This window comes from Saccostrea cucullata, unplaced genomic scaffold (genome assembly GCF_032062105.1).
Source record: "Saccostrea cucullata isolate Sc308-1 unplaced genomic scaffold, CSIRO_AGI_Scuc_v1 ctg2414, whole genome shotgun sequence".
Taxonomy (NCBI): domain Eukaryota; kingdom Metazoa; phylum Mollusca; class Bivalvia; order Ostreida; family Ostreidae; genus Saccostrea; species Saccostrea cuccullata.
In genome coordinates, this window is record NW_026924651.1 from 145,046 (window position 1) to 159,439 (window position 14,394).

Here is a 14,394-nt window from a genome sequence, read left to right on the forward strand (position 1 = left end):
TTCAGAATTATACCTATCTGCAACCATCCTTATTAATTTTTACAAATATTCTTTGCTTCATATGCTTTATACGCCAATGCTGCAAAACTTTGAATGGAGAAACAAACTTGTTCATTTTTCTTCTTAAAATATGACTCATGCTGTAGGTTTTAATTTTAAGGCTACTCTTTGTTTCTTGTATTATCTGTCCTAAATTTCCTTATCTACCATCAAAACATTTTTATTAAGTAAACGAAAGATGCAAAATAACAGACAAAATCTACTGATATTAATCTACAATAAAATTTTTTGTAAAGAATAAATAATATCACTAAATAAATCTCATTAAATAATATGCATAAAAAACTTGGTCAATCATTACTCATTTTTCCGGCTAAGGTCAATGAGATATGATGTGAAGCACATATTAAGAGTCTCCTTATCACACTGCACAGCTTTTTCGATTTAAACTTCCTGTCAGAATTTGTTTTCATATGTATATATTTTTAAAGTGGCACACGTATAACACAATTTCACGTCTCGAGGTTGTGAAAGACAGAATTCAGTCGATTACATCGCTAAGTACATATTTTCTGTAAATTTAACGGGAGTGAGAAGACTATTAAATCTGTATTGAGGAAACTTTGAATGTAAGTACGTTTTAGCTTTCTAAATGTAAATGTGTTTTATTGATACGTTCAGCCTCATACAGGACCAAGCCATTTTAACATACACTTCGATTTGGCACCGAACATATTTGTTTATATGATTTTACCCAATAAACCAGGTGCGTAAATTGTCAGATAATGTTCCTTTTGAAAATTCTAATTTAACATTGGGATTTAAGAAACCACAATTTATTTCTATCATTCTGGAAAAGGTTGAGTCAGAATATATTAGATCTTTCTCTTTCACGCTTGATTTCATCAGGAATAATATAATGTCTTCCTGGAAATTTTTATTGAAATCGACAATTTAAGTGGTCTAAAAATCCCTCGAGTCCCTCCAGTGACAATTTCCATGGCGTTGCCTTTTGTGTCATGGAATTATATTTGAGCGATCTTTAACTACAAACAAACAAAGACCGAATGTGATGAAAACTATGAAATGTTACTCCTACGAGCTCATATTATTATAGCCGTCCATTAAATGAGTTATATACAGACTGAAGATGATCTAAACAGTTAAATTTTATTACTACAAGTTCATATTATCATACACAGCTAATTGTGCCACGTACGTGTTACATATGGTTGCACATAACACATGTATCACGTATGTGAAATGTACGTATCACATATGTGTATTACAAACATACGTTTCACGTATGTGGTACAACGTACGTATAACACATGTGTGACTACATACGTTTCACATAACGTACGTTAAACGTATGTTTGGAATACACGTATGTGTTACGTACGTGAAATGTACGTGTAACATGTGTTATGTGGAACCATACGTTACACGTACGTTGATAAACGTAAGGTTTACATGTGTATTGTCAACCACATGTTACACGTACGTTAATTATCATATGGTTTACATGTGTATATCAACCACATGTTACACGTACGTTAATGAACACATGGTATTCATGTGTATAGTCAACCACATGTTACACGTACGTTAATGAACTCATGGTTTACATGTGTTTTATAAAGCACAAATGTCATGTATATATATATATATATATATATATATATATATATATATATATATATATATATATATATATATATATATATATATATATATATATATATATATATATATATATATATATATATATATATATAGTTTATGTGCATTATAAACCGCACATTTAATATACTAATGTACATAAATAAATTATGGTTAACTTGTTTTCTAAAGCTCTCCTTACATATATGTTGATGAATATAGTATGTGTATTATCAGGCACATGTTACATATACATTTAAAAAGGTGTTTTACATTATGGAGAGAACTAATATAGGCCCTTGGCCTGATGTTCAATCCATATTCATATTGTACTCTTTGTATATTATGAATAAAATACTTCTTAAACTAAAGGTGTTTTACATGTGTGTGAAAACCTATGTTTGAGAATGAGAAGGCTGTATATTTTGTAAATTCATACTATTACATACATGTATGATAAATGTAACGGTCTTTAATTATTTCATTATGTTTGTTTATATAACACACAGTTGACCGATAAGGATATGTGTAGATTTCTGAAATGGAAAGAAGATTCTGAATTTGAGAAGCCATCGATTAGTTCGATTTCCCCATTAGGATTTGAAAGTAAGTTTCTATATGCTCGTTGGGAATTACTTTGTGAAACAAGGTGTATTGTGTATTCGATGGATTGACAGTGATTGTGAGCGATTCCGGATTTGTGTGCCAAAAATTCTAAGTGACAATGTTATGTGGAATTTCCATGATTCAGAAACAGCAGGACACATGGGCGTCAGAAGAACTCTGGACAAGTTAAACAAAAGCCAATACTATTGGCCTCATCTCAGGTAAAGTGTACATGATTATGTGACTTCATGTGATATCTGTGAGGAGCGAAAACATCCAAGTAACAAGAAACGCGCATACATGAAAACCTATCTAAGTGGAGTGAAATTCGAGCGAATAGCGGTGGATATAGCTGGCCCATTCCCGAAAACAAACAACGGATTTGTGTATATTCTAGTGATTGCGGACTATTTTACTAAATTTACGGAAATATTCCCTCTTCGTGATATTGAGGCTGAGACAGTAGCAAATATCATATTCCGTGGCTGGATCAAAAGATATGGTTGTCCCCAGGAATTACATTCGAACCAAGGTGTACAGTTTGAAAGCCAGTTATTCCAGGAACTGTGTAAAATGTTGCAGATAAACGAAACGCGCACTACCGCTTATCATCCCCAATCAGATGGGATGATTGAACGTTTAAACAGAACTGTGAAAGATGTGCTATCGAAGTATATTTCTGTACATCAAAATGACTGGGATAAATTCTTAGACGGAGTTGTATTCGCATATAACAGCACAGTACATGATACGACCGGGATTACGCCGTACAGAATGGTGTTTGGAGAAGAAATGAGATTACCTTTTGAATTAGTGACAGAAAATGTTAATTGTGAAGAAGACCGTGTTTCTACACCTTCAGAATATGTGCGTACCCTGGAAAATTCCCTTTGTGAATTATACCACATTGTGAGAGATGTGACAGGTAAAGACGTGTGTCGTCAAAAACGTAATTATGATCGAAAAGTGCGAGAGGTAAATTACGATATTGGAGATTTAGTTAGAAGAAATCAACGACAAATAATAAAAGGAACAAAATCAAAATTAGCACGCAATTGGACTGGTCCTTGGTATGTGGTGAAACGATTAAGTGATGTGCTGTACCAAATCCGACATTCAAAAACTTCAAAACCCGTAATTGTCCATACAGACAACTTAAAACCGTACCGTGGGAATAAACATTCTGCCATAACCCCGACGGAATATACAAGTGACCAGACAGTCAACGCCCGTGTACCCGAGCGACGCGCGACAGCGAGAGGGAGAAGTTTGAAGTTGCCGGCAGACACGCGCCATGGTCTTGACCAAAATGATCAGTCACTCGCCGACAACCAATCAGAAGCCAGAACGAGGACTACCCGACATGGACGGGTTATAAAAAGGCCAGTTCGTTTCAGAGACAGCAACTGACCAGATGATTTGTGAGAATTGTGGACATTGTTTTAGTACTCGAAGTAATTTGAATCAACACCAGAGAGAACAGCATCAACACCATGTAGAACCATTCAAGTGTTCGTTTTGTCAGAGACTATTTCTTAGGAAATTCAACTTAAAAAGACATCTATCAACAGTGCATAAATCTTCCGATATCGAGAAAGACATGGACCAGAAAAGAAGAAAAGTGGAACGAGAGCGATATGAGGAAACCCAGAAGCCCGTCTACGTGCTTAGCCATCTTTACGAGGACATTTCCAGTGATGAGGAGGACCTAAGTGAACCCGTGAATCAGTTAATCGAAAGTGACGATTTAGAGGAAATCTCAGTAAACTCCATGGACTTCGATTTTATCAATGGATTACTCGGAGAAAGTGACTCTATTGGTGACGAGAGGATAGTTATCTCGGAGGACGGGAACGATAACATAGATACTCGTCAAGTGATTTTGTGTGATGACACTGATTCCGACCGTGATAATGATTCCGTAATGACCGAAACAGACGATAACAACAATAGCGCGGTGACGAAGACTACAATTTGCCTCGTAATGAACTGTACAGTGAGACGGGACCCTTGCGGGACAGAGGAAATTTCACGCGACTCGCAGATTGTGTATTCTGAAGACGTGAACCCCGAAGACATTGACTTTGAATCAGTAGCTTCAGACATTTTAAAAGAGGTGCCAAAACATTTCACTGATCCACATGTACATGTGAAACTTGTAAAGGGAAATTTGTGATTTGGTTGTATATATAAGTTGTATATAATTGTGAAAATATTTAATCTAAATTTGATAACTTGTCATGTTTATATTATTTCAAGACAGAAGAAATGTTTTGTTTTACGCTATGTTTCATTGTGTCATTGTTATTATTTTTTTGTATGATTATTTTTGTGTTTATTATCTTGTTTAACTATGTAGATTGAAGATTCCGTACATTTTCTTTGTTGTAAATAGTCAGTTTCTTTTGAGCGGAGTCAAAAATTTAAGTGGGGGGAAGTTGTAACGGTCTTTAATTATTTCATTATGTTTGTTTATATAAATATAGTTGATTCCGTTATATTATAATTATAGATACCTGTAGTCTTTGTTTACGTACCATTGCTCCTCGCGAGCAATGGTAAACTATTATGTAATGACAAAACACGCATTGCTCCTCGCGAGCAATGGCCTAAAGATATATATAGGGGGGATGTTCTCAGAGAAAAACACTTGCTCAGAATCTGTACTTATGTGAACATTGGATTATATTATTGTTTTAATACTGGGATTATATATGTGTGATTATTGGATGTTATTGTGATTTTATTATGATGTGTAAATAGTGTAAATAAACTTTTAAACGTACTTTGCGTAATTCATTCAGAGGATTGAAAATAAAGAGTTATCGCTCTTTGAACGCTACGGCGACGTTACATAAATGTAGGTTGACTATAAATCTAATCCTTTTTATTTTATTTCAAATTTAATTTATTAATCAAATTATCATTTAGTTTTTGCTATAAAGAGAGAAAAAAAACCAATGCGTTAAACATTTATTGTTGTTAGGGACTACATAATTTTTCCTTTATAGTTTAAGTGATTTTGGAGAACTAATCAAGATATTATTTAACATAGCAATCAATGGGCACTTGAGGCTTAACCTGCTATTCAGGAAGAAGAGCAATCATAGTGATATGACCATCTATAAAATCCTTCTTAAAACATGTATAACGGGTCCTTAGATTAGAATTTGCATGTATTTTTAATAATTATATTTTAAAATCTAAAATATCTTTTTTTGAACATAAACATTATTATGATATTTGGTTAAACCCAATCACCAGATCACAACTGAAGCATACATGTGTTTGCGTTGTTGACTTGTCGTGTAAGTATTTAATGTTTCAATTTATTTCACATTGTTTACCTTACGTCCACTTTCTTGTCTGGCATGATGTTATGAGTTCGCATTGGTTTAAAATTTACTCTAAAAACAGTAAACAAAGATTACATAAAAAGTTCTCCAATCTCGTCATGTGTATCGGATATCGGTAGAGGCACATAAAATTGAACTCGGTCATCGGTAGATATAATCAATCCGAATTCAAGAGCAAAAATATATTTTAAAAAAAGAAAGAAATTCACCAAAAATTCACAACAAATCTCAAAAGGGAGTATATGATTCATCTAGATAATTGTTAAATATACAGTGGGTACCGTCCGTATAAAACTTATAAAATATACCTTCCGGAATTTTCCAGCTTCCATTTATGTATAACATGTACGTTACCAGTGCAATAGACTGGCATTGCCTGTCTTTACCGTGTGCAGGAAAAGACAGGTGATCACCGCCATTAAAGCCAGGGATTCCTGGCTTGAGTGACGCGCCATCTATCGCCGCTGCTCTACGACACAGCATGGGAAGTAATCACATAAAGCTATCTGCTGACTCAGTTTGTGAGCTTTAAACCGATTTATGTTTCCTGCGGTGATTAAATATGTCAATTCTAATAAACAAAACTAGTTTGCAGAGTTGTTGCAGTTCTATTTTATCCAATTAATGTATGTCATGTAATGTGATTGGGGTTTGCTGATCTGTTACATCACGCCTGAAAATTTAGAATAAATTCAGCTAAGTGAAATGTCTTATACATAGGCCTAGTATGAAATGTTTAACACTCCTGTGAAACAAAAATCTGAAAAAAGGAATATTTGTATTGTATGTGGAAATATTAGTGATCGTGTTAGATTAATTGAATCCAAAATAAATACAGATATTGGTCTAAAAGAACTGTTAAAAAAGTATGGCGGTATAAGTGTTGAAAGCGAAATACTTTGTAGAAATTGCTTTCAAAAATTAATTAACTTGGACAAAAAATGTCGAGAGTTCTATGATTTGTGTCAGAAAAACTATGTGGCTGTGTATAGTAGAGGAAAGAGGGTAGCCTCTTCTCCTGCAAATGACACAAGAAAAAGGAGCGATAGAAAAAACACTCCAGTTAAAGCCAGAAATCGGTTGTTTCAACTTTCGTTTAAAGCTGATGAAAACCCCAAAGATTCATCTTCTGGTAAGTTTATCTTCCATAGATTAAGATTTAATTAGTGAAAATAATAAAACGATAAAAAAAACTGCTTACACAGATTTTTTTCTGTGTTTTTTTCGACGTGCAGCAAAATATATATTTATGTAAAATTACGTACACTTCAGGTGGTTCATATGCAGTCCTATATGAAAAGAGTTTTACGGATATTCCATCAGCAGGTACTGCATCAACAACAGTCCAATATACTAATAAATCAACACCTGCTAAACAATTTGAGGACCATGCACATTCTACCTGTTGTAAAAATGAAGATGAATCCTTTTTCAATTTGCATATTTTCAAAGAAATACATTCTTATGCTAAGAGTCCTCTTCAAACAAAAAAGAAGTCCTCGGATCAATGCAGAAAAAAGTCTTTGAATTTAGATTTACAAAGCAATGCTCAAATTCATTCATATGAAAAGCCACAGTCTACTGGAAAAACAGCAGCCAAGAAGACAACGGAATCAAAAAACAAGGCACAAAAATATAATAGTATATGTTCAGACATAAGCAGTCTCATGAAATCATACAGTCCATTACACCAAGAAAAACTACAGGAAAAAGACAGAGAAATCCTGTTAAGGTCATGTCTCTATGAAACTACAGACAATCTTGTTTCAAAAATCCTTTCTATTGAATACTTGAGGAAGAATGTAGTACATCATTTATCTCAAGAAATTAGTGAAACTGCAAAGCATATGAATAGAAGAAAACATTTTTATGTCAGCAGATTAATGGAGAAGAATTTTGAAGATCTGAAAAATATAAATTGGTTTTCGATTGTGGAGGAGTTATTAACATTCTTCCCAGACCTGCTTGTATGTCTTCTGTCCATCTTACTAGAGCCACACCAAATGTCTTCATATATGCAAATAGAGAGAGTTGTTCCAAGACTTGGAATGGTTTAAGGAGTTCTTATGCAAGGACGAAACAAAGAACTAAGTCTCGTTCAAAGAATGATGTCTCTCCTGCTGTTTGACAATATTTGTGATCAAAAGGTAATGTCTTAATGTATATGAATTTTAGATAATTTTTCCTAATTCAATTATACAAAATATCATATGTTTAATCTGATATATTTCCACCAGGTTTTTGATAGACTACAACCTGTAGGAGTCTGTATTGGATACGAGAGAAGCTTGAAAGTAATAGAAAACTTTGGAGGAAAGTATAAAGAGCAACTAATTGAAGAAATTCAGAACAACAAAACCATCCGCATCGTGGGCGACAATATCAACTGGACAGTTGGTGTGCATGGTCAAAGGCAAGACAACAGAGGCCATATGCAGCATACCTTTGGATCCGCCGCAATTGTTCAGAATATCTCATTTGATCATCTTTCAAACACATACCCACAGCGAGATTTTTGTTCCACACCAGTTCAAGCATTTTTACCATCTCCTGAAGATAACGAAGTTTTAACCAGGGACTATACGATCATTTCTGCCAGGGTCATGTTAAAACACTTGCCATATTTTCGCCAGTTTCGAGATATTGTTCCTACTTATATTAGTCAACCAACCTACCCTTAGCTTCAGCAGAAGTCTAAAGTCATCCCACTGCCAGTGCCTTACAAAAATGAACAGAGTTATAAGGATGTTGTGGATATATTAGAATTTTATGAAGATCTTGTTCTGGATGTTTGTCAAAAATGCAACAAAGATGAGAATGATTTTTTCATTCATGTAGGAGGAGATCAGTTGACGAGAGAAAGGTTTTCTGGGGCAAAGGCCATGAGGGCTCATGAAGATGAGCGGAAAGATCGTTTTGAGAACTTAAGTCCCATTACATTTGAACTATTCCACATGCAAATGAATTTCCTGAAAATGGCATTCAAAATTTTATACAAAGAGAACAGTGTTGGTGATAGGGGAACATTAAGTCATTTGAAAAATATTATTTCCAGAACAAACGTAAATGAAAATATCAACACCCACTATGATGCAGACAAGGTCTTTTTTGTCTCTGTTGTTGATATGTATATAGTAGAATGTGTTCTTGAGTATTTTGGAATGCCAGATATCAATTCCGCTCCTTCTAAACACATTCCACCCGAATTTGCTGACGACGAAATGAAAAGGTGTTGGTTTTTTAATGAAGTTGGAACAATGCTGAAGAACGAAATTAAGACAATGAATATGGGTGAACAGGAGGTTGAAGGTATATATATTTTTATTTACAACAAACATCAATATAAATATTATGAACTCATAATAAAATTTTTTTAAATATTAGGGGGGAAAAAAACAAGTCACTCACATTTAAAATTTATCTTTCTTTTAGTGGAAGGAGAAGTGCAGATGATTCACATCAAGTTAGCAAATGGCAAAGAAACAAAGATATCGGTGTTAAAACGAAAAACCCCTGAAAATACCAAAGTCGACAAAGTACAAAATTATTCCCGACGAGTCTTAGAACTTGGATTAGTCTTTAAAGATTGGCTTGATTTCTGTAAAATGCCGAATAGAGATCGGGGTCTCTGTCTCTTAAGAAATACCATGCTCATATTTAAAAGTAACAACAATCTATCAAAATATGCATATGAAATCATGAGATTACTTGTACATCAAACGTGTATCCTATCTGAGAAAGCTGCAAACGAAGAATTTTACGGTTTATTTGTCTCAGGACAAGTAAACAGACATATTCCCGCAGACAGGAGGATGGAATACTTAGTTAAACAAATAAAAAAAACATATCAAGCATATGTTCTCCAACAAAACAGAAAGAAATGTTAGGAACAGGTCTAGTGCCATATCAAGCATCAGAGAAAATTGCTGAGCATTATGATGAAATCTCAAATGTTGTCGAAAGATCCAAACGACATTCCGACAAATCAGCTGTTGGTGACGAACTGTCAATTCTAAATGAATTGAGAGAGGTTAGACCTTTTTCGTTTGAAGAAGGGCGCCAACACGAACAATTCTCCGATATCCAGGCTTCCTCGTCTACAAATATTAATGTAACCAACTACCACCGTTGGAAAGAAAATAAAAAGCTCCAATTTTCCGTTGAATATGGAAATTAATTAGATTTCACTTACGTTCTGTATGATTTCATATATGTTGCTCAAAAAATGAGGTTGAAAGTGACTAAACTTCTGCTTTAAACAATCTTCACTTTCAAAATCTTCAGTTGAATTGACAAGATCTGTTAACAAGGATTTAGAGAGACCAGTAAATACATCTGGGTTTGGAATATCCAATTGACTGTTTTCAGCATCAAAATACGCACTTAGAACTACGACAAGTAATGTAGAATTTTTAGTTTTACGACTTGATGCTTGCGATTCCATTGCTACGTCATTTTCTATTCTATCAGCAATGGCGACAATACAATTGTCACATTGGCATTTTAGCTCACAAACATCGCAACATGTATGCGGTGTCATATTTTGTTCATAAGAAAATCCAAAGTGGTCAGTAAGAAATTTTCGCCTGCATGTTTTTAGCGCGCAAAACTGTTTGACTTCTTCTTTCATGTTTTTGACGTTGCTTCCTATGTAACTTGCGTTATCAAACAGAGTTGCGATGCACTTGGCACCATCTCTCCCACCTCGTCCTATCTCCTGCAAGTACGCTGTAATCAAGAATCATACTGATTAAGGAGGCTGGTGGGTCAACAATTTAATTCCAAATTAACCACCAGATTTAAATTATTTTTTTTTTACATACGGTATCTTTAGCTTTCAACTATCATTTGGCAAAGAAAAAATTATATATTTTAGTTTTAAAATTTGATCATTTTCTTTATCCTTATAAGGAGCTCTCCTTTTAAAGGAGATTGAAATAGTCTAAAAATGGCTGCCACCCCCTAGCCTCGTTAATAAGAAATTGTTAATTTAGTTACTTATCTGTTATATATTTGTCTGTTCATGTAGTTGAATAATATACAATTATGTTTTTTAAGATAAACGTACTCTCCAGTGATGATGGGGGACCAAAATGTATGATTCGCCGAATATGTGGTGCATCTGTTCCCATGCTGTATGCCTCGGTAGCAAATAGAAGTTTCAGTTGGCTAGAGGGGTCACACATTTTGTGAACTGTCTTCTCCTTCATCTTCAAAAAAATGGGAAAATATGTATATTTGATGGCTAAACTGAATTTTTTAAATGTGTTCATTTTTATGTGAATTAAAATGAAAACTAGTTTTAAAATACCTTAGTGGTGCTTGGTGCATGATATTGTGAAACTGCATTCATCACTTGAGAAACATCTTCAAGGGATAGTTTCATTGCCTCCCTTTTTACTAGCTCAAAGCCCATAGCACAGTATTTAAGCTTACTGTAAACAATTGTTCTGTCAAAGTTTTGAAATTGTAGACAGAGCTCAGAAATCACTGGTTTCAAAGATGTTTCAAAGGATTCTTCTGCTGTGTAATGTCCACCTATTGATGCACACCTTTTGGAGACATTTAGTTTTATGTTGGCGCGAATAGTATTACTTGAAATTGTGTGGAAATATTTGGACATGCATAAATTCTCTGCAATTTCTTTTTGCATTTTAACCGTTGCAGTGGTCGTCAGGGCTACGAATTTAGCATTTGGAAAGAGGGACCTAAACTTTGAAATTTGTGAAAATTGTGGTCGAAAATCGTGCCCCCAGCTCACAACACAATGAGCCTCGTCAACTACAATGTGTGCTATATCCTTGTATTTATTTCGAAGAATTTTACAAACTGATTTTTCCATAATAAATTCTGGGTGTCCCATGATGTAAACAGCATTTCCATCCAAAAATCTTTTAACTCTCTCGTTTTCAGATTCTGTGCTTGGTTCTAAAAAAAATAGATACTTGGTAAGTATTTTTTAACGAGTCTCAGAGAGAGAGAGAGAGAGAGAGAGAGAGAGAGAGAGAGAGAGAGAGAGAGAGAGAGAGAGAGAGAGAGAGAGAACCATATACCTTTCTTCTCAAGATCCTGTATTAATTTCCCATCTATTGTTACTGCCCTGTCTCTTAATTTTGCGGATTGTTCCTCTATGATGGAATTCAGTGGTGAAACAATTACAATCTTTGTATCAAATATTTTGGGCAGCACCTCGTAAATCAAACTTTTTCCCTAGCCCGGGCCGTCGGTAAAACAACCACGGTATCGGTAGTCAAAGCACTTTTAAAACTTCTTCCTTGCAAAGGCTTTAGAAAATTTAATGTTGAATGCCTTTCACAATTTATTTCTGCCAATGCAATTTTCGTACGCAAAGAAAACTCGAGGTAACGATAACCATCCATAATATAGCACTCTATGATCTGTTTTGGTTTCCCCGACGTATTTAAATTCTACGTCAGCGAGAGTTTTTATCAGCCAATGAGCGCGGCCGGTAGAGGGCTCTTTACATTACTGATCACCTGTCTGTATATCGGATATCAGACAGGCAAGCCAGTCTATCGATTTATTCAGGAAAGATTGGTACTTTATATCGTTATATGTGTAAAATAAGCAAAATTCAATGAAGTGTTTTCCTTAATGTAGAGAAGGACAACGATAAGCAGGTAAATGTTTAACATGATTTATGTAACACATTTAAAGAAGTGCCTCCGTAGTTTAATATCACAATAAATGCTCTGTTAACAAAAGATTGGTCATTGTAATACTGCTGTGTCACAGTGCAAGTCTTTTTAAATTCTGGCCGAATAACCTATTTATATTTTTAATGCTTTATAAGCGCAGAGAAAAGTGCCTTCTGGTTCATTGATGAAAGTAATTAGACTTTGCGCTGACTTTTACGTCAGTATGATGTACGGTGGTACATAGTAGATAATAATCTTCTATTTTTTGTTCATCAGTCACCCTGAAAATACATGTCAGATGCAGCATTTCTTCTGCTGTCGATTGCCGCGTGATAAAAATCAATGTATAAAAACATTCTTATACTTCAAAAGGAAAACAAACACATTAATTCCTTCAAATTGTACTTCTAAAACAGCAAAGAAAAAATACTGACTAAGTTAAAACATGATGTTAACGTTACAACGATTTTATAAGATGAGGGTTCCTAAACTTTTGTAAGATTTGGGTGTGAGCTACGCCGATTTATGGTTATGACATACTTGTGAAATGCATGTGTGTTATTAATTAAATTTTATTGGGAAACACAGGCATAGATCTATATATATTCTTCAATATTTTTCATTTTTTAAAGGAATGTCGATATGTTAATTTTATTAAGTGGAATGTTGCATCTACTTGCATGTATTTGGCAGCATTTCATTTCCGATTTTGTTTTTATTTTTTTTTCAGGTTTTCATTGCCGACAAATTAGAGTTTGAATTTCTGACAATTTTAAGTTTTCAGCTCCAATATTTTTTTGGTAGTATTTTTCGGCAATGAAAGCAGGATTGAAGATTTCTCTAATGTAATAAATTAAAGAATATATCATGAATAAATCATTAAATCAAAATTAAAATGTTTCTATATCAATGAAGAGAAAAATTTTTATTTTTTCCTAAGGGCCATATAAGTGTTTTCAAGTTTTGCTCATAAGTTAAAGAAATAGAATATCCTTTTAAGATCAACTCGGAAATGGTTGGTTACGAGATCAAATTCCATAAAGCCTCATTGGTTACCAATGAATAACCAAAGAAATACTTGCAAATATTTTAAAATACAATGTAAAAAGAAATAAATGTCACAAATAAAAAAGTATCGAAAAAATGTGAAGAATTTCGGAAATGAAAGCAGCGATGTATTTTTGTTCATGATAAGCTGTAACAGCTATATCAATTAATGATATTATTTATTTACTTATGTTGTGTTCTGTCCTTTATAAATTGAATATCTGGACAAATCAATAAAAATGGTCATTTCTTATAAGTTACATGTTATGTGACTAGTTTTTAGATTTTTTAAAAAAATTATTGATAAGAAGATTCTGAAAATTAATTATCGTTTGTATGACATATTTTCAAGAAGAAAAATAAATTGTATGCAGATGGACGAGTCGCAATTAAAGACAGTCCACAGTCAGCCAAACTGTTTTTCTTTTCAAGAATCCTGAATCCGCCACTGATTTGTAGTTTTAACTTGGTAAACGCGTCAGAAACGAAATGGAATTATCAATTTAAAGTCTCGTTTGAAAACATTTCTTTACCCGTCTCAAATAGTCCAACCCAACAAAATCTGTATAGTTGGCATGACATAACAATAAATGATTGATTATATGCTGTTTAATAAGATTTTTTGCTCACACATATTTCAACAGACTCCGAATTTAGATCTATTCTTGGCACTAATCAGGTTAATGTAGTAGTGAGTGTTCTTTATCGTTACAAAGCCTACCATGGCACGGGACCTCACTTTTGAGTTCTCATCAGAAAAATATGTGACATTCACATCTAACGCCAGGTGCTTTGCGAAAGAACAATCAATAATTATGTTCATGTCCTAGATTTGTTGTGTTTTCTTTTTATCTGCATTGCAGACGCCTGCTCATGTATATATGTTACTGTTTGCGGCTGAGTAAATCACCATGACGATGAAGAAAATGTCAGGCGAAATTTTAAAACAATATACACGCATATATAGAGGCTCAAAGAGGGGAATTATGCCAAGCAAAGTTAAATCAAAATCTTTTTTCGAGTATTCGCCGAAACAATTTATTCATATATTATAACAAAAGTTC

At 33.9% G+C, this 14,394-nt stretch overlaps 2 protein-coding genes across 4 annotated transcripts in view; one reads left to right on the top strand and one right to left on the bottom strand.

Annotated features, from left to right (window-relative positions):
• Positions 1-478: 478 nt before the first annotated feature.
• Positions 479-14,394, top strand: part of LOC134266968 (nucleosome-remodeling factor subunit BPTF-like) — a 58,902-nt gene continuing 44,986 nt past the window's right edge. For 2 of the 3 annotated variants that reach the window (XM_062749191.1, XM_062749193.1), the window contains exon 1: positions 479-629. The gene's annotated coding sequence lies outside the window, so the exon portion shown is untranslated. Of the gene's footprint in view, positions 630-12,196; positions 12,266-14,394 lie in introns of those variants that run through there. The other variant, XM_062749192.1, reaches the window with a different exon arrangement.
• LOC134266964 (uncharacterized) lies at positions 9,802-12,007 on the bottom strand. Its single transcript, XM_062749170.1, has 4 exons — positions 11,678-12,007; positions 10,936-11,552; positions 10,693-10,834; positions 9,802-10,352 (listed from the first exon to the last, which is right to left on the bottom strand). Exons 2-4 carry the CDS (start codon positions 11,485-11,487, stop codon positions 9,802-9,804), a joined length of 1,245 nt encoding a protein of 414 aa, XP_062605154.1. The 5' UTR covers positions 11,488-11,552; positions 11,678-12,007.

What these genes read in the sequence shown, in the direction of transcription:
- LOC134266964 (XM_062749170.1), bottom strand. Translation starts at nt 11,487, where the DNA reads ATGGGACACCCAGAATTTATTATGGAAAAATCAGTTTGTAAAATTCTT. An exon ending in ATGCACCAAGCACCACTAAG is followed by an intron (nt 10,835 to 10,935) that starts GTATTTTAAAAC and finishes ATTTTTTTGAAG; the next exon opens with ATGAAGGAGAAGACAGTTCA. An exon ending in TCCCCCATCATCACTGGAGA is followed by an intron (nt 10,353 to 10,692) that starts GTACGTTTATCT and finishes TCTTGATTACAG; the next exon opens with CGTACTTGCAGGAGATAGGA.